The 25,636-nt window shown below is 43.1% G+C and overlaps 1 protein-coding gene across 3 annotated transcripts; it reads left to right on the forward strand.

Annotated features, from left to right (window-relative positions):
* Positions 1-491: 491 nt before the first annotated feature.
* On the forward strand, positions 492-24,629 carry fgf12a (fibroblast growth factor 12a). 3 transcript variants are annotated; one of them, XM_044043093.1, is made up of 6 exons: positions 7,060-7,299; positions 8,538-8,585; positions 10,946-11,056; positions 15,335-15,438; positions 21,972-22,170; positions 23,306-24,629. In XM_044043093.1, the coding sequence occupies exons 1-6, from the start codon at positions 7,104-7,106 to the stop codon at positions 23,419-23,421; spliced, it is 774 nt and encodes a 257-aa protein (XP_043899028.1). In that variant the 5' UTR covers positions 7,060-7,103; the 3' UTR covers positions 23,422-24,629. The 3 variants fall into 3 exon arrangements, with proteins under 3 accessions (XP_043899045.1, XP_043899028.1, XP_043899036.1); XM_044043110.1 differs by lacking the exons at positions 7,060-7,299; positions 8,538-8,585 and adding an exon at positions 492-845; XM_044043101.1 differs by lacking the exon at positions 8,538-8,585.
* The last annotated feature ends 1,007 nt before the right edge of the window (positions 24,630-25,636 follow it).

Genomic DNA, 25,636 nt, shown 5'->3' on the forward strand with positions numbered 1-25,636 from the left:
CGACTACTTTATGTAAATCAGGATGTACACGTGGCCTCATGTATGCACATAAACTGTGATTTATAGTACTTGTTACTACAACTGGCCCACATCCAGTGACAGACATAACATGTGATCATGCAGTGACGTGGGCTGTGTCTTGTCCACAGTGGATTTTGAAAAAAACAAACCAAAAAACTTTTATCTCAACCCAGCATTTTGTGCAAACAGCAATATGTTGTCTGCCACTTGGTACCTCTGCAGTTCAACTTCGGGCTGCATGTCACAATTTAAACCCTCCTTCCTACCTACCTTCCTTTCTTCCTTTCTTCCTTTTTAGTCCGCAGAGAAAGGTGTGTGTGTATGTGGGCGTGTGTGTGCCGCGCGCGCGCGTAGGGGGCGCACAATTAAGAGCACATTGTAACGTCCTTGCGTTGCCTGCCGTGGCGGAAGAGGGGCGTGCAGACAACACGAATGACAAGAAGAGGATAGACACACACACACACACACACACAGAGGGAGCCACGGAGAGAGAGAGAGAGCGAGAGCGGGGGAATCACTCAAGATGCCTCGTTTTAGCGTGATTTGTCCTGCAGACTGTGCCCTTCCGGCGTTTTGAGGGCTGCTGTGCGCCTGGAGAGAGAGAGATAGAGATAGAGAGGCAGTGAGAGAGAGAGATGCTGGACGGCTACGCTATATGCTGCCTGACCCTGCTGTGTTGTGATAGCGTTGTCCGATTGTTTGGATTGAGGAAGGCTCCCATCAAGCCAAATCAATGAGGATTCTGAGGCCATTCCTTCAGAAAGGAGCGCATATGCTGCAGTGTTTCTGTGGACAACGATCGAAGTCGACCACTATCACCAACGGTGAGGAGACACACACACACACACACACACACACAGCAACAGCAACAGCAACATATAGCTACCTCTGCATGCTTTCTCTCTTGAGTGATGTAAAATGGGAAAGAAAGAAACAGGGGGGAGACTGGCATAGGAGGGAGAGGGGATGAGTGGTTTCATTGGCCACTGAATGTGTGAGTAACATCTTCCGAGTCTGCAGTGGAGAGAGAGCCTCTCTCTCCCTCTTTCTCTCCATCTCTCCCTCTCTGTGCTCCCGAGCATCTGTCCCGAGTTATGTGCCGCGGGTATCTGCTGGCAGTCACAGCATCACTAAACTGAGGAGTGAAGAAGAGGAGAGGGAAAGGGCTCCAGATCATCAGACCGCGCTATATTTTGCAGAGTGTTCTAGTGCTGCATCCGAAGCGGGCCAAAAATGGGACAATGCAGGCACTAGTAAGTCATTAAAGTTCAGGGGCCTGGAGAGAAGGAAGCCTGCGTTCTTTTAGGGCCCCAAACACAGACGCCATGACTGAAGTGGGTTAGGGAACAGGCTCCTATAAACTTTTCATGATGAGATTTCACTTAATTCATCGTTATTCAATCTAATTTAAACCAGAGATTGGTACAGTCCTGGCACCAGGATGATAACTTTTTTTTCCCCCATACAAAAATATTAATTTAACCTTTGAACAGCTGGCCAAACAACAACAAACTACTGTTTAAGTAGCCATTAACTGGAGGACAGGCTGTCTACAAGAGGACATAACTGTAACACGGCATCACTGAAAAAACTAACTGCTAAACAAGAAGTATGAGGGTCACTTACTTTAGTTTGAAAGAACTTCAATTCATTTAGGTGTTATTGTTAATTGAAATACTACATTAAGTTCTTATTTGTAAAGTATATGTTGTTTCAGTGAAAATCAGAAGTTGCAACTTTTCTCTCCTGAAGATGAAGTTTTCCTCTACACAGGCCTTTAGTGTGGTGACATATCATCAAAGTAGCCATTCAACATTCCTAACAACCCACCAGTGGACAATTGAATCATCATTAGTGTTCCTGGACGTTCCCTAAACGGCGCCTGTAATCGAGACACAGTTCCAATACTACTTCCTGTAAGTGTTTAGTCTCACTAACACACCAACTTGTGCACAAAGCCTCTGGACATGATCCTCTAAAACATGTCGTCCTGTCACAAACAGTTCCAGCATTTCTCTGCATTGCTGTTGTTCGCTCGTATTCCAATAAACAGAAAACTTCAGAGTGAAATCAAACGCTGTTCTTACTCCTGTCATGGAAGCAAGTCTCAGTATAAACTGGTGTCCCTCCCTCCCTCCCTCCCCGTCACTTTCAGTTTGTACAATCTCTGCTGTGGAGCAGCTCTCAAATTCAGGGCAGACAATTAGAAACTCCATTAAGCACAGTTGATTCCTCAGAGGAAGTTGGACCAAAAGCAGCGTGCACAGTGGGATCATGCAGATATAAAGCTCCATCAGTCCTTATCCTGCATCTCTGCTCACTTACATGAACCTTATGACCTCAATCTAAACTCTGCGACTCAGCTCATTTGTGATCCCAAACCCCAACACATAAATCTACAGTCGTTGAAGGTGTTTGATATGAAGCTGTGTTGCTTTTTTCTCTATATATTTTTTGATTTTTTGATTCTCTTTTATGCTTGTTTTTTTACTGGCAGTAAATATACACGTATAGCACATATTATGCAAACAATCAGACAGTTCAGACAACAGACGACACTTTGAAATGTTATTATTATGGAATCCTGTTGCTGCCACACCAGCAAACTAAAAGTTTATTGTTCGAACAATATTTGTTTATGCTTTCCACGATATATTATGATACTGATCTGTGACTAAATTGAAGCAGGTGTCATGCTTTTGTTTTTCTTACAAATTCCAGATGAAACCAGTATTTGTTGGATTTTAAAGAGACACTACTTTGTCCACGGATGAAACAAGCGATTGCAACTTTTGTCCGAGCTTGATGGTAGACTACTACTACTACTACTACTACTTCTAATAATAATAATAATAGTAATGATTTTACTCCTGTTGGTGCTTGCATCTTTGGTTCATGATTCATGATTTTATTTATCAAACATCTTTCAAGAAACTCAGTATAGCATTTTACAACAAACAAAGAAATATTAAACAAATAATGACAAACCAACTGATCAATATAAAATAGTCAACACTTGAGTGACGTGTGGGTGAGAGTCAGGTCTTAACAGGTGGGTTGAGTGGCAGGATTTAGCTAGACGAGATAAGATATGATAAGATAGTCATCTGTTAGTCCCACAGTGGGGACATTTACATTGTCACAGCAGCAAAGACAGCAAAGATGAAGTAATAAACATGCATTTCCACATTATGTGAAAGTACAATATAGAAAGATATTAACAATACCACTATAAAAGGTTAAAGTAGAATGTACATTAGACCAGATATTACCAGATATTGCAACTAACCATGGAAGCAGACACTGGTCAAACCAAACAGAAAGGGTATACACACTTAACATTTCCTGACGCGTTAATGAAAACCCTTGGCTTCCTGCACCACCCACTGCTCCAGGATAAGGAGCTTTAATATGAAATGTGCTTTAAATGTTTGCACCTGTTCTCCTTTTGTCGTGGTTACATATTGCAATACACCTGTGTAGTACATGGCATTATGTAGAAAAGCAGGAACACCGAAAAACAAAGCATTACACCTGTTTCTTGGCATGCTATGTTTTGTTGGTGTAATGGAATCGCTGATGAATGTATGTCTTATAAGATGTGCATGCAGTTTTGGTTGTAAGTCATAGGACTTTGTGTCTATGCATCAGTATACAGGACAGCCATTGCCCTCTGGGTCCTATAGTGTGACAGTGATCCATGGCTCTGTGGAGGATGACAACTATACTTTCAGCTTTTGTGAGTCAACAAATCTGTATGGTATCTCAAGGACACATTGAAGAGTTTGGAAATGGCCACGTGTGTCTTGTCTGAACACCTGTGGTTGATTGTTTCTCCACAAGGGGGCAGCATATATTAAGACTTTCCTCCTGCACGTCAGGAAACTCCTGTGGGTGCTTGCACTCTCTTTGGATCATTTATCTCACTTTATCGAGACGTTTAGTTGCTGCTGGTACAACTTTTCATGATAAGATCTGCTACATGAGACCAAGTACATCGCACTCTGATTAAACAGCAACTGGATACTGTAATTGTTCATTATTTTATAAAAATATTGAACAATAACTGTTTCCTGTCATTGGCATACATTTTATTTATAGCAGCAGTGTTTCCTCACGTGTGTGGTCCTATCTCTGCTGGAATGAATTGATCATCAATTGTCTGTGGTGGTAGAGGGAGGAAGCCTCGCAGACTCTCATTGGGGGGAATACTTAATCTTTTCCTGACACAGTCATACGTCTCATGTCTCTCTGCGGCTGCTCGACAGAGTCCCTTCCATTTCTGAGAAAAGCTCACTTCATATTGAAGCAGCACTTATCATTTTTATTCCTGCATATCATTAACCATTGGAATGATGAAATGTTATAGTGGACACAGTATTTATGCTGCAGTGTCATATATTTATTTATTTCGCGACCATCTGTCACACACACACACACACACACACACACCTCTCTATAGTTGTGAGAACCCTGGGCATACTGTAGATCACAGGTGTCAAACTCAAGGACCGTGGGCCACATCCGGCCCACCATGCAATAGTATTCGGCCCTTATTGCCGTAAAAAAATATTAGCGAAGATACATGTGACTACAGGACTGTTAGTGCTGTTCTACTGAAATACAGCGAGGAAATCAGGCAAGACAGATGGAAAATTATTTGTCTGTTTGAAAGTTTTTGTGATATGACCTCATTGGCCCAAGACTAGGACACAGTTTTTAATTTCAGCCCCCTCTGTTATTGAGTTTGACATCCCTGCTCAAGATCCTTACCCGTACCTTAATCTAAGACTAATTCTAACCCTAAAACCAAGTCTTAATCCCTAAGAATCCTAGAGATGTGAGGACCAGCCAAGATGTCCTCACAATGAAGCATCATATGTCTTTGGAGACTAAGACACACACACACACACACACATTCTTGCTCAGCATTCACATGAGGACGCTCATAACCCCTTACCCTAACCTTAACCATCACAACTAAATGCCTTACCCTAACCCAAACTCTTAAAGTCTTAACCCACAAAAAGCTATTTTAATGGGTGATAGAACATGAGGACCAGCCAAAATGTCCTCACTCCCTATGTGGTTTCTAAGTTTTTCTCACAAAGATACACACACAAGAACACACACACCTACACCATCCTGTAAGAGGGAGACACACACACACACACACACACACGAGCTTGTAACCGAAAGGTTTCCGGTTGGGGTGCCCCCTTTGTAAGGCACTTCATCCCTCATTGGCCCGCACCTGTCTGGGGGCAGATAAGTGTGTGGGTTAGATGCAGAGTTACAATTCGCTATCACTAATTGGAGTAGGGTATGTGCAAAAATGGCAAATTCTAATCCTAAAATACTGTCAGCTCTCACGTCTGATATGAAATCTTTTGTGACAGTGTGGAGAGAGAATGTCAAACCGAGTCCCAGAAAAAGCCTGTAAATATTTCATGCTATTTCATCAGGGAGGGTGTGCTGCTGTGTGTGTGTGTGTGTGTGTGTGTGTGTGTGTGTGTGTGTGTGTGAGTGAGTTAATGAAAGCATTAGGCATGGTGACATGAACTCTCACACAGGCGTACTTGCAGGTCATTGTGGGGCCTTTGCACTGATTAAACATATCCATGAGTGATAGTTATCTCCGCGTATACTTTTGCTGAATTTCAGTGTCATCTTTGACAGAAAGTTCTGGTGCACTCTGAAATGTCACTGTGCTGATGTTGGTGGTGTTATTCATCATTTGATGTGCCATATTTCCATTTCCATGGTCTCTGTGCATGTGCATAATCATACTCTCTGTGATGATGACACCTGTGGCAGGCAAATCATTCTTTATGGCATGTGCGACCAGGTGGTTTTTAGAAAAAAGAAAACATACTAAGCTGTGGGAAGAAGAACACAGTTCCTTCACTAACCTGCTCCTTGTGAAAACTGGTTGGCTGTCTAGAATTAAAGTGTAATTCACTTTAGTGCACATTATCCCAAATCGTGTATATATTTGTATTTTATTTTATTTTTCACATCTTCTCTATATTCAGATCATCTACCTTTCCTAATACGAACCGCAATCACGTATGATTGCGTTGAAAGAATTGGAGAGAGAGAGAGGGAGAGAGAGAGGGAGGGAGAGAGAGAGAGAGAGTCGTCGTCGATGTAACACACCGACAGCATCCATTCAGGACACACTGGGGAGAAAATGCTCAGGCTACTTTATTATTTGTGCGCTACGACGAAAAGCACTCGGGCGCGCGCCCGCATCAACTAATTGTTGCTTTCAGATGAGATTCCCTCCCTGGAGACTTCAGTCACATCTCTGCAGCATCCTTGCTGAATAAAGCCTCTGCTGCCGATTCATTTTTTTCCCCCTCTTCCCTCGGCTGCATTCGGTGCCATCGACGGAACCGGACGCATGGGCTCAGATATGTGCACATCTGCACAGCATCCGAGATCAGCCATGGACGCTGTCATTCATCCCCCGGAGTCATTTATCAATAGGGGTTAAAAAAGAAAAAAAAAAGTTAGGATCCGTTTACGCTCGAGCGTCTTGTGCATGGATTCGGGTTGATGCGTAAGAATTCAGCGGCGTCAGACTGAGGAGGAAGAGAGTGAAGAGGCTGATGTGTGTGTGCGGATGAGGATCATTCCGGCGTCGTGCTCGCCAGACGCGGCGGCGCTGTTCACCTGGAATACCTGAAGCTCTCTCCAAAGACGCGCGGATCGGATGCATCAACTTACCGACACTGTTGCACATTTTTCACGTCGCTCCTGACATGTGGGCTTCCCCGTAGATTTGTGTCACGGACCAGTTGGGTGTTTGTGCACAAACCGCTGAATTCCACGCCGCGGTCCCGCGAAGAGGATGCAGCTTACCTGAAGCGCGATGATGCACGGGACTCGCATCAGGATTTCGTGATCAGGATGACATTTGGTTAAAAACACTCGTGGGCCGAACACACAGACACAAAGTCTCCTGTTTGTCTTGCAGCAAGAAGCTGCTGCACCAAGACCCGACATCTGCCGAACTAGACTCTCGGGTTTTTTAGTTTTTTATTTTTTAAATTTTTTTTTAGTCTCGGTTCGGGGAGATGGCTGCGATCGCCAGCTCCCTGATCCGTCAGAAGCGCCAGGCGAGGGAATCGAACAGCGACCGGGTCTCAACTTCGAAACGTCGCCCCAGCCCCAGCAAAGACCCCCGCTCTCTGTGCGAGAGGCATTTCCTGGGGGTTTTCAGCAAAGTCCGCTTCTGCAGCGGCAAGAAAAGACCCGTCCGGAGGCGACCAGGTCAGTGCAGTCGAGTCTTTTTACCGATGTGTGTTATGTGTGCGTATATGGACGCGGTCCCCACTCCAAACCCCCACCACACCCCGCCCCTCTTCAGAACAGCAGAGGCATTATACCGCAGTCAAAAGCTTCACTCAGATCCGAAGGAGAAGCTATAGATTTTCCTCCGCGGTGTATAGATAGCTATATATATATATAAATCCACCTGTTCCTTTATAGGTCTCATTGTTGTCTGGTCTGTCGACCCACCAACACCCCAATAACAGGAGCAGGACACCGTCTATATAGTGACGTCCCCCCCACCACCTTTATTTATTGTGATGCTGCTTTGACCAGAATAATCAATTACTCTGAAACAAAAACTGATGGCACACACTGTAATCCCACTCGTATCCACACACATATGTTCATGCACACTTACTCAGACATGTTCCAAAAAAAAAAAAAAGGCTGCCTCAAGTATCCATAATTCAATATTAATGCAGATTGGAGTAGAGAGCGCGGGACAAGTTGCACCGCAGTGCACCAAGGCTCTTTTGAGATTAAATGTTTTAATGGTAAATGTTTATTGCAGTGAGGGAGTCTTACTGCAATGGAGGGAGGTGCGGGGTGGGGGGGGGGTTATAGCTTCAGTGATTAAGAGCCACTCTCACTGTGCTGAGAGACAGTACATGTATAGGCTCACTTATAAGACGGAGGTGTCTCCTTCCATCCAGACCATTCTGCTGTGTGATGAACAGCAGTAATATCCACTCACAACAACAGTGCCCCCCGAACACACTGACAAGGAGTGAGGCGGGCAGGTGGACAGACAGACATTAATTTTTAAGGCAGAGGGGGGAGGACAACGGAGACACACACACACACACAGTCAGCCATTCAAGATTAAATTAAAAACCCTGTCATTGTGCAGCCTCATCACACAGACAAACAATCTTGGTGCCAAAGAACGCTGCATAAACAGACAGACAGACAGACACTGAGGGGCAGGTGGGTAACTTCTTCCCCCTGACGTATGGCCTGACAGAACGTCTCACAGCTCAGACAGACAGACAGACAGACAGATGCTCTATGTCCTCTAGTCAACCATTCTCATTATTTTCACTGATGCCTTGCCATATATTTGTATATATATATATATAATCAGCCAAGTACACTGGAGAATTTATGAGTTCTGCCTGTTTAAAAGACTGTTGTTTTTCCTTCTGTCCCCCCCTCCCTCCCCCCCCCTTCATAAGATGCACCCTCGAAACCTCCACAGGTGTCCCATAAGGGCTGCAGGCTAGGTCAGTAGCTCAGCCTCCACATCCATGTGTGCTGTGTTTCTTCTTCTCGTCTCCACCCCCATCTCGCGCCCGTGTTGGCTCCCCCTTGGCCAGGGAGTGTGGGGTGGGGGGTTGGTGGAGAGGGAGGCTGGGGAGGCTGGGGAGGACGGTACAGGGTTAGGGCTGGGGGCTTCAACACATGTCTGACAGCCGACGACCCTGTCTCTCTTGTTGATCTCTCTAGTCTCTCTGTCATCCCTTCCCCCGTGTGGCTTTCTTCTTCAAGCTTCCCGTATTTCCGTCTATAGCCGAAGCTCTCCCGCAACTGGTCGTTTGTTGCTCCTCTCTGTCTCTTTTCTCTCCCCCTCTCTCTCCGTCTCTGCCTCCTCTCATTTTGTATCTGCCTCATTCTCTTTGTCAGTCAATGTCGGATCAGTCTTTATCCCCGCCGCTCGTTCAGTGTCTGTAAATATGTGTCAAGTACTACTGTGTAAGTGTAGTAGAGGTTGTCGTATATTAGTGGATATGTTGTGCTTCTTCCTCCTTGTCAAACACTTTATCAGAGCAGGTGATCATTCACCATTTCATTTGGTCATGACGCCATTTGTTCGACATATTCTGAACGTGTGTTTGTCCTCCTGTATTAGTATGATGTGAACTTATTGACTTCAAATGGCCAGTATAGACACACAGGGTGATGATCTTTGTGTTACCAGTGAGAGACCCACACGTGCACGCTCACTCCCATCAACACACGCTCTGCTAAACGATTGGAACAGATGAGGTTTCAGCAATTGCCCGGGGGCCCACTGTGACTCCTTAACTTATGGACATGAAGATGTCACATGTGATTTACTGATGTGTGCTCGTTCCCGTGTGCTTTCACAAACATGCACATACTATAAGCGCGCACACACACACACACATTCTCCTCGCTCAGCCTGTGATGAAGGGTTTGTCCCATGACTCGATGGCCCAACCCCAAGAGTAGGTGAGTGGGGGATCAATAGTTGTGCGATGTACAGTTGAGCAGACATGAACCCACTGTAACCGGGGGTTCACTGCCCGGCTAAGTCTCTATGTGGGCTCTTTTCTCCAAACTTTAAATGAAAAGAGAACTGGAAATCGGTTCTGGATGTGCTCTGTCTGTCCAGACACCAAGTTTGAATTTTCTTTCTGTGGTATGTGGTGATATAACCTCTTGCTTGCTTACATACCCTTATTATATTAGTCATATATTTAATAAAAAAAAAGAAATCATGATCCTGCAAAACAAGCATTTTCAGTTCATATTTATTTAGGAACACACTGATTAAAATGACAAAAATGCATAATTAGTTTCTTCTGTCTGGCAGAGAATAAACAAATGATTAATAACATCCACCATCTGATTTCAGTTTCAACAAACAGCGACATAAAAACAACACAGCTTCTTTCCTTTTATTTGCAGTTAAAATGACACTCCAGTATTTACCTGTTTAAAGTAAAAAAGCCAGACTTGTTTGCTCCCATGGTGCTATTTGTCTCCGCCTTTACAAAATAAACTGCCGGACATAACATAGGCTGTAGAGACCACACGCTTTTCTTTCCCTTCAGTTATTTTCACATAGGTATCTTTTCTATCCTGGCAATGCCTGAGGCCAAGAGACTTTCTCTGCCATGAGCCGATCCTTATTTCTACCTGCCCCCCTTCAAGCAGAACCGTGGCCCAGTATCACAGCCTCAAAGCTGGAGGTTGGTTCAGGGATAATTGTAATAAGTAAAAAAAACAAACTGGAACACATTTAAGTCAGCTTTGTTTAGGTCAATAATTATTCCCTGTGTGTGAACCCTTTGCCAGGAAATACTATAGATTATAGCAGTGTTATGATGTGATGCATAAATCTGTCTGTTGTTGTTTTTCACCTGCAGGTAAGATAATTTTAGCACAGTACGTTTATTTGAAGGCCACATTGTGCTGAAAATAACGTGTAGCATTTGATACATTTTTTCCACGACAGTGAATGTTAAAATGTATTCATTATGCTAATGTGAACTGTGGGAAAAAAAAGTATATAAATAAGTGATACAGTTGGATAAATGACGTTAATGCACTCCATCTCCCACAGACCACTGTTCTCGCTCTGAATTAGCACTGTGCACTTTGTGCTCGCAAACCATTTCTTTGTGATCATTTGAAATTGCTTGTGTCAACTCTGAGCTGAAAGCAGAGGTATTTATTTATTTCTTTATTTGTTTGTTTATTTATTTATCCATTCATTTTTGTCACAATTATGAGACTGTTATTCTGTGGGGATGGGGCTGCGGCTTGGCTTTTCTGTGTGTGCGTATGTGTGTGTGTTGTGTGTGTGTGTGTGTGTGTGTGCATATGTGTGTTTCAGAGCCGCAGCTGAAAGGCATCGTGACACGACTGTTCAGCCAGCAGGGCTTCTACCTGCAGATGCAGCCGGATGGAACCATCGACGGCAGCAAGGACGAGAACAGTGACCACAGTGAGTGGAGCATGACCGAGGCTACAACTTCCTGCATGAAACATTCAATGGCAGTGACTCATTTGGTTATGTAATGCAGTCTATCACCACATTTTATATTTATCGTTTTTAATTCTTATGTAACCGATGCCACTTTGGCAGCCTTGAAGCACTCCACAATTAGTTTAAGAAGCCCCCACTGACTGGGATTATCTATTTAACCCTTAGAACACAGAGCATTTTGGCTGCTTTCTTCCATTACTATGTGGCTATAAGAATGTGCACTATAGAGTGTCTATATCCTTTTTTTCAGCACAACCGACGCAATTTAATGACATTTTTTTCCCTGTACCTGAGTAAAGTACTCGCAGGTCAAAGGTCTTTTTTTGTGACTTCTTGCACAATTATTGCTACTTTATATCACTACTAAAAATGTGATATGAAATTAATCATAACTTTGAATTAACAGCACATAAGAATATAAAAAAAAAAAACAAATTGTTAGCCTGATAAGGAGTTTATTCCCACGGCAAATTACATGGGTACACCTGTAGCAGAGATCCGTAAGCACTAAGGGTTAAATACAATAATATCCAGTGATATGAGCCTACTCAAGTGGTTTATGTATATATAGTTTGGATTCCAAAGTAATTTTGACCACTTAAGCCCTGAAAAGTTATATTATTGTGATTAACAATGGCCACTCTTCTTGTTACAAAGCTGCTTCCCCGAGCCACTTCTTGCAATATTTGACCACATATCAACTTCTCATAGAGGACTGCTAGCGGAGAAACAGTCTCCGGGGTAAAGGCCTTTACACGCTTGCTGCCCACATTTGAAAAGGGCAAAGGAAAATACTTTGTGAAACTGTAAAAATCCTTTTATATTTAATCATTGCGGCGTTTGTGACAATTTCCCCCAAGAAGTGAAGCATCAGAGAAGAGACAAACTGATCAAGAGTGGCTGATCGGTGTCGATGTCAGGGAGGCGTGTTCATGAAGAGCAATAATGACAACACTCCCAGTGTGGAGCGAGGCCAGACAGGAAGACCATTCGTGACCTTTCTTTTTTCCATGCCAATCTTTAAGGAAGCAGGAGCCAAACCTGCTGGACCAGAGCAATCGTGCAGAACAGAAAAGAACAGTCTCTCTCTGTCGCTCGCCATTTTATATTTTATGAGGAGATAGTTCTTCTGCAAGAACTACTTAGAGCATAAGGGGCTTCCGGACCAAAAAGGATTACTGCACAAAGGGGGAACAATTATAATGTCCACATAGCAATTGCACTATTTTTTTATGGCATGAACTGTTTTTTGGCCTCCTTTGTATGCAAAGGTTTTGACTGAAGGGGTTTTATTCGTTGAATGTGAGGGTTTCCCCAAACACCTCAAGGAAATCCTCTTCTAATACAGCCCTGCAGGTCCAGGGATGGAGGAGTTCAGTGAATAATTCAGCTAGTGGAAACTAAAAATACCACCCTCTGTGTTTGTACCAATGAATAATTCTTTGTATGAGATGCCTCAAGCTCAGACAGTCCAAAGTGAGAGAGAGAGGATAAGCAGAGATGTGCACAAGGTGCAAATTTGAAGGGTTTATTTTTTTTTTCTTGTAGAAAAATATAAACTGATATAATAAAAGTAAAAGAGAGAAATGTTACAAATGCTAGAGATAATGATTTGGTATTCAGGTCTCGCACTGAACTATTGCTTGCCTGGCTGGAATATTAGAATAGATTAGCCCCACCCTTGAACCACACCACCCTCTGACCTGTAAGATCCTCTGCAGCAGCCGGAAAAGTACCATCATTTATTTCGATGTCGCATCCATACAAGGTTTTATTATTCATACTTTCTGCGCTGAATACCAAAAAGGTCTGGTAAAAGTGCACAGGGGAACTGAAAGTAGTTTTAGTTGCATGCACGGTACCTGTCGTGCTGACCTGTGATGACATCATCGTGATATTATTGTCTTGTTAACCACCAAAAAAAAAACTGATGGGTGTCATCGGCAACAAACCTGAACAATGAATCATTTTCAAATCTAAAACTCAGCTTGAAACAACACAATGGAATTCGTTTATTGTTCTATCCAAGTTCAAAACATGTCCCAAGACACAAGTCATATCTTTATCACCTTGCTTTTCGATAGAGTGGTTAATATTTTCATTCTGTCCTGTATTATTAATGCTCCATCGTGTTTTAAAATATTTTACACAGTGAATTTTGAAGTGAAACTTGCCAAGTCTGTAGTTGAATAATTGGTTGTAGAGGGAAAAAAACCCAAAATGCAGACAAATAGACAGAGACACGGGATCACATGTCTTTCAGTGGTAATAGTAAATCATGCTAGAAATGAAGAGGTTGTTACTGTCGTGTGTAAAAACTGATTTAGTGGTAAGTATCGCCGACTGACGGAAGTACACTTAACTAACTGCTGTAGCCGTGGAACGCCGTTCCATTAATTAACGCCCGTGTTCCAATTTGTGCAGTTATTAATTTGTCTCCAGTTGATTGCCCTCAGTAATTATCTCCGCACACGGAGGCTTCCGAGAGATATCGCCGGGTATTATTATGAGATACCTGCAGTATCAAGCGTTCACACGCACCATCTGTGCATCTACTCTGGGTTTGATTGATGATTTTAAGCAAGACGTCAACCACCGTCACTAATTCCAGTCATCAACTTTGGGACAAAGAAGGACAAATGTGGGGAAAATGGCCGTAAACACCGCTCATGAGGACATTTATACGCGTACGTCGGTGCTGTATATCAACCTTCTTAGACTCCGGATTAGATTTTGAGACGTGCCCTTGGCATTTAAAGTTTGGCTCAGTGTTTCTCTAAACCTTTTCCGCAGGGTTTATTTTCTGCTGTGCCAGTGTTCTTCACATCAAATACACTTCCTTTACCCTAGCCACCGGATCTGCTTGCAGCCGATTACCGCCCCACTGAAAGACTTGCTGTTTCATGGATTTTTGCTTTATTGGGTTTTTAGAACCAATGTTATGTAGTTTAACAATAGAAGATTCAAATCAGCTGTAATTATGGGGTCAATCTACTCCTGGAGCTGCAAATAGGAGAGCCCGACATTGAGAATGTGTATTAATGACAGCTCCTGTAAGCTTTAATTTCTTTGGGAGACAAAAAAGAGCAGAGTTGAGACTTTTTGGAGACCGTGGCTTTTTGAGTATATAGTAAATAGACAGTGGAGTGGGGTGAACAGAAGTGTGATAACATCAAAAATCAGATGCCTGTGACAACATGATTTCAGGTGGCAATGGACTAACATTATGCATTCATACCCTAACCTCAAGCCCTCAAGGGTATACTAAGTGGAAGTGGGGTCAGTGTGTATTAGCCACACCAGTGGCCCAAGGGCAGGTTGAAACCACTGGCAGGCAAAAGCAGCGCGTCGATATTTATCAGGTGAAATTGAATCTGCTCAGAGGACAGACCTATGTTGGCACGTTTCCTCTCATCTCTCCAGCTTTATCTGATCGTCCCCATCACCACTCCCAACAACAATCATGCCAACAGCACAGATTACATAGTGCAGAACAGTTAAAAAGGGCCGAGCGTCTTCACATCTTCGTCCAACCACGGCCTATAAAAGTCACAAGTCACTCAAGAGGAGGTGACGGCAACTCGTACATCTACACATACTGAGCTGATTGGAACTGGACTTAATAAATTCCCCCATCCCCGATTCCTGTCTTGACATGACTGCGTCACTGTTAGGGTGCATTCACACCAGGGTAGTCTGGGGGATTTCGATTGGGCGGGGGAATGCCGGAAAAATTCACACCTTCATTTGGTTTGGTTCACTTTCACACTGCACTTTTCTAAGTGGACCAAACCGCCTGAACAGCGTCACACAGTTAAAACAGCCGCACTGACCAGGAAGAAAAAAAGTGTAAATAAATCATTTAAATGATTTATGCAGTGGTTTCTGTTTTTACTTACTGTTCTAAACCTAATTGGTCTTTGACAAGAAGCTGAGCTGCAGGCGAGGCAGCGAGCTATCCTCACTCGCTTCTCACACCTGCCCAAACGAAGCGGACTAAACAGCTGTGGTGTGAAAGCGCCCTCACAGGTGCCTCGGTGTTGCTGTTGTCCATGTACTTTACTGCTCGACACTGTGATCAGAGGCTCAGATGTCTACTGGGGTACTGGGGTAGAAAACTGGATTGTCCTTTTCTGTCCTTTCAGTCTGATGTGTGTCTTTTGTCTCTCTCTCTCTCTTTGTATATCTGTCTGTCCCCCCCCTCCCTCCCTCCCTCCCTCTCTGTCTGCTCTGCAGCCTTGTTCAATCTTATTCCTGTGGGTCTGAGAGTGGTGGCGATCCAGGGGTTAAAGAGTGGCTTCTACATTGCAATGAATGGCGAGGGCATGCTCTACAGCTCGGTAAGATACAGCCCTTATGGTTGTGTACCTTTGCTGTCAGTGTGTGTATGAGTTCATTTACACGTGTTGTGTTTTGCCCTGTTTGCTGTCTCTTTTAATATCCCACTGCAGCAAAGACTCAGCCCAAACCCCTTCATCTCTGCTCTGTTTCGAGAGCCCTTCAGATGTTCTTTCACTCCTTCTCCCCTTTGTTATTGAAGCAACACCGCACGTGTTCTATTTAACATCAAGTTCACTGCTGAGTCCTTTTTAAATATGCTTTCTATTCCTTTACTGGCTACTAAAGGAGGCTAATTATGTAGATATAAACAGAACGGAATTGCATGGTCTTTTGATGTGAAGGATCATGAATCTTTGTTTAACTTTCACGCTGTGTTCCATCCAGCATCCCCGCTGTCATGAAAGGATGCTACACACCAAAACCTCCTTTTTAGATTACCGCTATCTTTGTTTTGGACAATAATTTTGATTAATTATTTTTAAACTCTGCATATGCAGAAAAAAATATATATTTAGTAGGGGGAATAAATATTGTAATGAGGAGCATTTGCTGTAAGATAAGTATACAGGCTGTGGGCAGCAGAATGAGTGGGAGTGGATGCAGTCACAGATGTGAGTTGGGGAGAACACTGATTCATAGCTTTTGCATGGGGATGAAGACATGGTTCTGCAGCATGTTTGTGGAAATGAGGTGCAGAGGAAGGCAGAGTGTGTGTGTGTGTGTGTGTGTGTGTGTGTGTGTGTGTGTGTGTGTGTGTGTGTGAGAGAGAGAGAGGACTAAAGAAATTGTGTGGGGACACAGAGATATCTCTAGTCAACGTCGTTATATAACCTCCAGTCTTACATTTTCCAATCTAGTTGAGGGTAGTGTTACTGAAGAAGAGTAAATTGGAGGCTGCATTAAACCTCTGCTGAGGGACTTGGCAGCCATGGTGAATAATGAGTGAGAGCCGGAATTCAAAAAGCTGCCCATCAATTCGTTTTTTGTTCTCAAAAAAAAAGAAAGAAAAGAATGAAGGACACAGTGAGGCTAGTATCTGCACAGCAGAGACTGGAGAAATTTTTTTTTAATTAGACCAACAGTGTACATGATTTATTTTTCCTTTTTTTCTTCTTCTTCTTCTTGTAAATCCAGTGCCAGAAGAACAAGCGTACTCACTCTGAGCGTCACAGATGTCTCTCTGAGCGCTTAGAGGTTCAGGGAAGGACAAAGAGTAAATGCATACATTTGTGTCAGGTATACGCACCCATTAACAAGTGCACATTCCTACTATGATTCATATAATAACTCTCCGCCCACCTATGTGTAATTAATGTTTAGCGCAGGCCAGGCAGCAATTTTTGTATTTGTTAAATTGACTGAGTTGAGTGCACCGTGTGACCCTTCTCTGTTCATGATGACATCACCATGTGCATCCAAGTACGTTGGACTATATTATTATTCATTCCAAATGATTCAGAGGCTCACTGTCAGACGCTGACAATCATGACCGGCTGCGTGCCATTTTTATCGTTATGTTTTTCGGCACAGGAACAAATGTCAAAAAGGCAAGACATTTCAGTGGTAACCTTCTGAGGGGATACGGTATTTAGCCGTATGGTGTGGATTCTACTCTGGCGAGGCATGGGAAATGACCATGCATTGGTAAGCATAACGTGGGTGGCACGCTGGAACACAGGGGGACTTTTTAGCCTTGGAGAGTCACAGAGAGCTCATAAAACGGCTAATTTAAGATGCAAACCTTTGCATGAGAACACAGATGGCCTTGGCTTCCCTCTCTAATTCCCATTATTTACCTGTTTAATTTACCAGTTGAGAATAATGAGACAGGAAGTGGAGGTGTTTCAGGGGGACAGTAAAGTGCGACATGTCTGGTGATTAGTTTAACACTTTAATGAAATCTCTGAAAACAAACAACATCCTTTACTTTCATTCAGTTTAAGTACTCATATTTACTTTTATTATTGTTCACCTTTGCCTTTATGTATATGCAACACCCGCCCTCCCTCTCTCTGCACTTTCTCATTTATGGTCATTTTTTTGCCTCTGCAGATGATCGAGTTTTCATCTTGTTTTGTTTTCCTAACATCAGAGAGCAAAGATGCTCAGCCTCCTCCGCCCCCATCACTGCTTGTAGGGAGATAATTACTGAGCGATGTCCTCCTACCTCGCCAACGCTCTCTACCCTTTACTTTTCCCCCCTCGCCACTTCTTTGCACTGTCATGTTAGTGAGGGAAAGTGACAGGCTTTAACTCCTCTGCGTGTTAGAGATTAGATGTTGCTGAGTTGCTACTTTGTGAAAGCCTTTCCCCCGGCCTTTAATGCAGGTGTCCCACACCCAGCTAGATTTTAATGGTCAGTTTAATATTGCTATTGATCGCTTAAGTGGGGAGGACGTGGCCTTTAGTGGTCACATATATGCCGGGTGCTGGTCGGTACCTATGAAGCTGAAATGCAGAACTTGCAGCTGAGCCTGTTGGGGATGGGAAGCGAACGATAACCAGGGTGATAATGCTGGTGTGTAATGTTTAGTGGGGAAGTGCGTGGGAGCTGAATATCTACAACAAAGAGTTCCCTTCCATTATTTATAACACTTCTGAATATGACCTAGTTTACTGCACAGCAGAAACCACCATTCTCTGTTTTCTCCCTCTCATGTCTATCTATCTATCTATCTATCTATCTATCTATCTATCTATATGTTGCAGTAGACACAATAGTTTTTGATTTCTGGGAATCGTTTGGGGTTTGAATTTAGCCGTCGGCCATCAATCTCTCTCTGTACCTTTTAGAAGGGCAGAACAGGGTCTTGCTTCAGAGTGACTGAATCACAGAGTGAGGCAGGGAGAGAAAAAGATAAACATTGAACAGAGAACAAGAACAGGAAAAGTTCTTTTTAAGTTTAAGTAATGTCTAGACAATTCCCGACCTGAATCTCTCCTAGAATAGTAATGAGCTCCCTGGGACATCCATGCAAGGCTGGGATCCTCACCCAGTCCAAATCTCTCACACACTGGCAACTCAGTTCCATATTTAAATGGAGCCATTCTCCATATTCTCCCCTTTATCCAGCATTTAAGGACATTTATCAGTGGTGCAGAGCTCCCACTCTTTTCATACTGAATACAGACTGATTTACATTCAGGATGCATTCAGCCCATTTCTGTTGGCAACCCAGTTTTATATCCATTACAAACTGCTCTCCTGCTTCATGTTCCATTAACTTCCTGCACCTGTACCCCCATCAGCTTTCAGCACACACATTTCATCTCTCTCAGGCCTGTGTGAATGCAGTCTCTGGTGTTTTTGTTTGACATTGTGTGGCAACAAGCTCCCAGATTAAAATATGATGACACCCGCTATTACAAATAACGTATGCCGTAAAAAACCCTCATAATTACTCATGGTGGAGCAGCATTTCAGTGACCCCAATCTCCGTTCACATCCAGTGTGTCACAGCACAGTTTATAGAGTCTCATGAATGCACTGAATGCATTTTCATTTCCATGAAATGGTTGTGAAAGTCAATACTGTTAACGTTCATGTTTATGCTGGCTATCAGTCCTTTTCCTCCAGCTTGATAGTTGGTGCATTGCTGCATCTGTATGGGCCTTAATGCCACAACTATCTATCAGTTGAATAGCCTCCCTTATCACCTCCTTTTGATAGACACAGCCATTTGCCGAACTAATTTGCCATTTACCATCACACTGGTTGATTGATGTGCGAGTGTAACTGGCTACTGATTTCACTGAATGACCCCTCTCCACGTCTTGTTTCACTTATTTTGCTTGTCTCATGTGTGTGTTACGGCCCGTATTTGCTGTTTATTTGTTTTACTACACTGGATCTGTATATTGCATCACACTAAAAGTCTGTATCATGATTATGTGCCTGTAAAATCCCATTTTCTGTCAGTTTTCTTCGCTCGTGTGTTTGTGTGGTTTACATACGTCCATTAAGGGCATCCCATTACTCACAAGAGACTGTGACCCTGTTTCGTCACCTCTTATTTGCTCGTAGTCTTCCTCAAACAAGGTACTTTACTGAAGACTTCCAAGCCACTTACATTCCACCCCATCTCTCCCAAGCCGTGGTGCTTTTTAAACTGATGAGGACGGGTTTGTGTCCTTTCAGTGAAGGGTGTAGGGTGCATGTAATGTATCGCTGTCTCGCCCTGCCCACTCAGACACATACTGTACGATCACACACAGCGCCAGACAGGGTCAACGTGACCCCCAGTGCCTCAGCAGAGGGTGGAACGTCTGCTCTTGGACAGTGTGTCAGCAGGCCCAGATAAACACTACCACTCCTCCGCAGAACCTGTCCACTCTCCTGCAGCCAGCGAGACGTTTCCACACTGCCAACCATGTTTGCTTCCCCGAGTGTCTTATAAATGAGCACTCACACACACACACACACACACACTGTGGCTCATTATCTGATGTGTGGTGTGGAGGGCAACCAAAGCTTCAGAGTCTAAAAACAGCATTTATTTTCACTGGGGAACTTGTTAATATTTTATGATAAAACAGCTGTGTTATGTTGCTGTAGTATCAACAAAGCCACATAAAATAACTACTGCGCTCTGTAGACTTCCTCCGCTCTCCGTCACTGCTCGTATCTGTGCTGTTGTAATTTGGATTCGTCACTCAACAACCTTGTCTTCGGGCCACAGAAAACATTGTAGCGCAGATTATTTCCCTGTATTCCACTACTGTAGTCCAGCAACAACTGGTATCACGCAGAAGAGTAGTTCGAGAAATATGTAGCTGCTACAAGGAGCCAACTAAAGAACAAAACAAACATAAAGGATGAATTAATATTAAAGACTCTGCCACATATGTAATAGTTTTTTACTCCATAAAAAAAACACCCACCATGCTTACACAAAAAAAGCAGTTTCACAAACTTACAAACAGGCACATTTTCTTAGTGACTAAGTTTAGATAAGGTTGAGTCTAATCCAGGTTTTGAGGTATTTTCTGAGATCCAAAACACAGCAGTCAGTTTCACTTTTTCTTTGCACTTACTCATACTCTCTCATTTTCATCTGTACAAACTATAGCTACAAATTGTTGGTGCATTTTGTTATCTAGAATTATACAAATCTCAATTTAAGTGAAGTATTGTTTTTATTGTTTTGAGCTTCATAAACATAATTGGGATTTAACATTTCATTTGAATGAAGAGCAGGCAGAGAGTGTAAAGACTGATGTCTCCAAACATGGTTAGATAAAATCTAAACTATTTACATAGACCCGTTAACATAACATTTTGCTCCTCAGCCTCTACTCTCATTATTGTTTATCCTTTGCTCTTTCAAGGGCTCGCCCACTCTCAATCTTGCTACACGCACACACATATAAAGTCACCTTCAGCAGGAAGCAGAATTGGGCTGTCAGTCAAGTGGACAACCTTAAAAAGGGCACAGTATCCTGCAGATATTACTGAATGACATACAGCACCAACACACACACACAGGTTTGTGCAGCTATTCTTCTTAGGACACTGCGTTAACATTGTACAGTTGTTTGAACAGCCTAAACAAAACTTTATCCCTAACCATAACCACATCCAGCTGACAACAATGCAAATGTTACTCCTTAATTTAACCAGTTCCTTAGAAATGAGGTTCTGCCTCATTAGGACCAACTTTTAGTCTCCATGGTGACTACTGGTTCTGACAAGGTCAGTGTTTATGCCAGAAGAGGTCCCAAAGAGCTAACAAATACAGACATACACAAACACACGCACACACAGTGTGCAAACTCCACCCAAACTGATGCAACCCAGCATCCGCCAGGCCAGCTGTTCCACTTCACCTGTATCTATTTTGGACACATGCGTCTTTACAGTCCTTCAAGCTGATTGGTGTTCGTTTTTAATTGCACCTTTTGCAGTCAGGAGATAAGGTTTGACACCCACCGTGTCATTGCACATTTTATTCTTCATGTATGACAAAAAAAAAAAAAAATCAAAGACCTACTTTTCCGTGTGTCTTAAGATTTGACAAATGACCCTATGCTGCAGCTTAGATGTCTCAAGATTACAGTAATAAACTAAGAACATCGCTTCCCCTCTTGCACTCTCATGGCAAAAATTGGGCACTGCTCTCTCTTCAGAGGATCCATCATCTTTCCTCACATTCCCCTCCACCTTCTTTTTTGTCCTTGACTTCCTCCTTGATTGATCACTTCAATAATGAAGCCAAAGGGATACAGATCTCCCATTGATTATTGTTATTCTCATAAGACTATCATTCTAATTATTCCAAGTGTGTGTGTGTGTGCCGTATGTTTGCTGAACTTGGCACAGTGTGTCTGCTGGTGATGAAAGCCAATATTGGCTGAGTGAAGCAGACACTTTGTCTTCATTGAAAATCTTAAATCTGTCTGTTATGTTGCTTGTTTTTTTTTTTTTGGCAAGTGTCCATTATATTTATGTGGAGGCAAATTAATTTTCGCTGTGATTTATACCGACTGCATGCACTCCTTAATGTTTCGCATCTGTGTCGTCCCCCCCCCACAGGAAATGTTCACACCAGAGTGTAGGTTCAAGGAGTCTGTTTTCGAGAACTACTACGTGATCTACTCATCCACTGTGTACCGTCAGCAGGAGTCGGGTCGAGCCTGGTTCCTTGGCCTCACCAAGGAGGGGCAAGTCATGAAGGGTAATCGGGTCAAGAAGACTAAGCCCTCATCTCACTTTGTTCCCCGGCCCATTGAAGGTATGAGAAAGCATTAGAAACTGCTTTTAAATGTTGTTTAATACTCCATCTGTGGCAATGAAAGTTTTATCCCATAAACTGTGTGCGTCCTGGCCTGGTAATTGCTTCGGAAGGCCTGTCATAAAAACCTGGACGATTGTAAAAGCTATTGTATATAATCCATCACATAAGCATTTTGTGCTTCACCATCTTCCCATAGCATTGCTGAGGTTTAACAACCGTACGGCACGAAAGGCTTTTGTTGTTGCAGGTAATATATGTTGCTGTTTGTTTAGTTTAGACGTGCAGTCCCCCTGACATTGAAATGACCTCTTCAGTGCTTATAAAATATGTATAAAAAATGTTGCGTGAAATGTCACCAACATGCTCATATAAAACGCAAAGCCGTTTCTCAAGTATTCTTATTGAATTTTAGAGGTTGCTATGCCCAGAAATCTGCTTTAAAGATTATTGATGACTCATCTTCTACTTGGGAGAGTACAGTGAGTCACATCCAATCGAGTGCTGTGAAATTCTTTTACTGCCACACTTAACCCAAAGTACCAACTCCTTTGCAAGGGATGAGCATGTATTCCTCCGGTCAGCAGCTCCCAGAATCGCGCATCGGTTTAAACATATGGACATGCCCAGTACATTTCCTCCTTATACGTTCAGCTTCCTCCTTCCTCATTTAAAACGGCAGACATTGGTGACAGTGGTGAGGAGAAGTCCTCCACAACAGAGCAGTAGCCTCTCTTCCTCGTATAGCCATGTCGTCATGCTGTGTTGCAGCTGTAACGCCCATTCAGCACTATTGGCTACTCTCATCGCCAATCGATGCGTTGACAGGACCCTCCCTAGCAGCTCATTTTAACCGTAAATAACCCCAACACAATTTACCACGGGTGCATCGGTGGCACGGGTCTGTGCCGCATGAGCACTAAGGGTTAATCATGACTAGATGTGCTGACTTGGCCCTAAATTCTTGTTTTTGTCCCTCCCAGCCTGGAATAATCGTCCCTGCAGCCTCACACCTGACCTTGTCTCCTTCTGCACATCCATCTCTTCAATCTCCTCTGTCCCCTTTCTAAAAACTCCTCCTTTCTTTGTCCCCCCTCCTCTCCTCTCTCCTCTCTCCTCTGCACTTTCTCTACAGTTTGTATGTACAGGGAGCCGTCTATGCATGAGATAGAGGACAAGCACCGCTCCAGAAAGAGCTCAGGGACTCCCACCATGAACGGAGGGAAAGCTGTCAATCAGGACTCCACATAGCAGTGATGGCAGAGGCTTCCATTAGGGGTGTGGTCTCCCCCGACTCAATGGGAGGGGCCATCGGAAAACTCACTTTCCCCTGGATACAAACCACCTTCCCCTCTGAAAAACAGAGGGCATTGTGATGACAACGAGGAGCTACATATTACTGTACAAGACAAGAAAAACAAAAACTGAACACTTGCCTGTGAAATACTTTTAGACAAATTACTATGAAACCAGAGGATATATATATATATATGTGTATATATATATGTAAAAAATATTTTCAATCAGGACTTGACCGACATTTTATGCAAAAAAAAAAGAAGCTGTGATAAACAAACAAAGAACGGTGGTCTCTCTTCACACAAATACAAATATTTATCATTTCCAATTTATGCTGTGAAAAACAAGCTTTAATACACGTTCGATTTTCATATATTGATTTTCTTTCCCCCCCCAAATTGCTGCTGCACTCTCATATGCTTTACTGCTCTTTGTCACGATATCATCATCATTTCTAATCAATTTTTATCACCACACTTACAATCATGGTTATTCAGGCTTTTTTTTGTTGTTGATTTTTTTTTTAGACAAAAATATTTATTTATTCATTTATTTATTTTTAATTACTCCTGTTTTTTTTCTCTCTTTCTCGCAGTTTGATCTTGACTGCACTGTCACACTACCTGCTCTGGTGTGAGGGTAAGAGCGAATGTATTTGGTAGTTCTCTGGGTTGGACTCCAACTGAGTCCTTATAGGGTGGGATGTACTTTACTCAGGTGTGTAATGTATGTTAGACTAATGAGACTGAATGGACATGTTGTGGAAAATGTGGACATAAACTGTCCCTGTGTTGTCCCTGCTGCGATGGGACGGAGCTGAAACAAGCAATATAATAGGGTGCAGTCCGGTATGTCCCTGAAATAATTGTAATAAAGTGACAACACATCTCTGTGATTGGTGTATGAAGATAGACCGACAGTGAAAGTTGCTTAAAGAGGTAAAAGTTTGTTTTGATATAGCATCGTTTGCAAGAATTATCAGGGTTTTAGTGAAAGAGACGTCCAAACTTGTTGAAAATGAAAGAAACAACAACAACAACACTATTCTCTCCAGAACTTGTTGAAAATCATGACCAGCATCAGCACTGTATGAGCCATGGCCATAAATGGTCACTTCACTTTTGCACCTCAAGAAACACAGACCCCCCCCCATCTGACGACAGCTAAAACAACAACTCCCCAAGTGTATCTATATGACAGTATTCATGCTTTTGAAGTGTATGGGTCACATGATTCTTGATTTAAAAAATGTCTGCTGGTTTTTTTAAGGAAGAGAGGAGGGAAGTTGTTTCGACTGGCCTGTCAGTTTTCAAGACGTTCTTTCATTTTACCGTTTATTGTGAAAGTAGTAGCGATTCCTCAGAAATGGTCTGACTGACTGACTGTTCAATCATCCACCAACTCAACCTGTTGATATTTCCATAATGGAAGCGGCGTTCCTTGACTGAGGAGCCAGCTCATCTGGATTTAACTAGGAAGGGTTGCCATCTCTGAAAGAGCATCTCACCATGTGTGTCCCCATGACTTTAAAGCTCACTTTCTGTTCCTCTTGGTTTTTTGTCACCCGTGAAACGAGCCCTTTGACCCACTGTGTAGGCGAAAGCTTTTCTTTTGAGCGCTGTACAGACAAGGTGAATTAACTTGGTATACCGCGAACTCTGTGTACAGCACACACTGCATAATTCCGTCTTAATCCCCAGTTAGTTTGTCTAACTCAGGAAGTCGTACAATTGTTCCACAAAAGGGGCAAGATATACAGCAAAGGCTGACCACTTGTTGTCCAGCGCACAAAGCATGGTCACCGGTGTGGTGTTTAATGAGGCTGGGGTAGTGATTTTTGTCACTAAAAGTGGTGTACAGTTAAGTCTAGGTTAGAAAGTTTGAAGATGGGTATTCGAGGAGTCCTGACAAAGCATGAAACCTGCATGATTGTAACACTGGATTCACATGTAGGTGACACTTGACGGCAGATGGGTTGAGTTTAGCAAACCAGTGTCCGTCATGGCCTATGACATGGCAAAAGTGACGGCGGTGTTGGGGGCACTTTAACAAAAACATCGACACTGAGGAGAACAACAGACCCACAACGCAGTTCAGCCACTCTCTACGCGGCTTCATTCCGACTGAATGAGAAACATTTCACTTGACGCCTCGACCATATACCTGT

The sequence above is a fragment of the Solea senegalensis genome, linkage group LG1 (assembly GCF_019176455.1).
Source record: "Solea senegalensis isolate Sse05_10M linkage group LG1, IFAPA_SoseM_1, whole genome shotgun sequence".
In the NCBI taxonomy this organism is placed as follows: domain Eukaryota; kingdom Metazoa; phylum Chordata; class Actinopteri; order Pleuronectiformes; family Soleidae; genus Solea; species Solea senegalensis.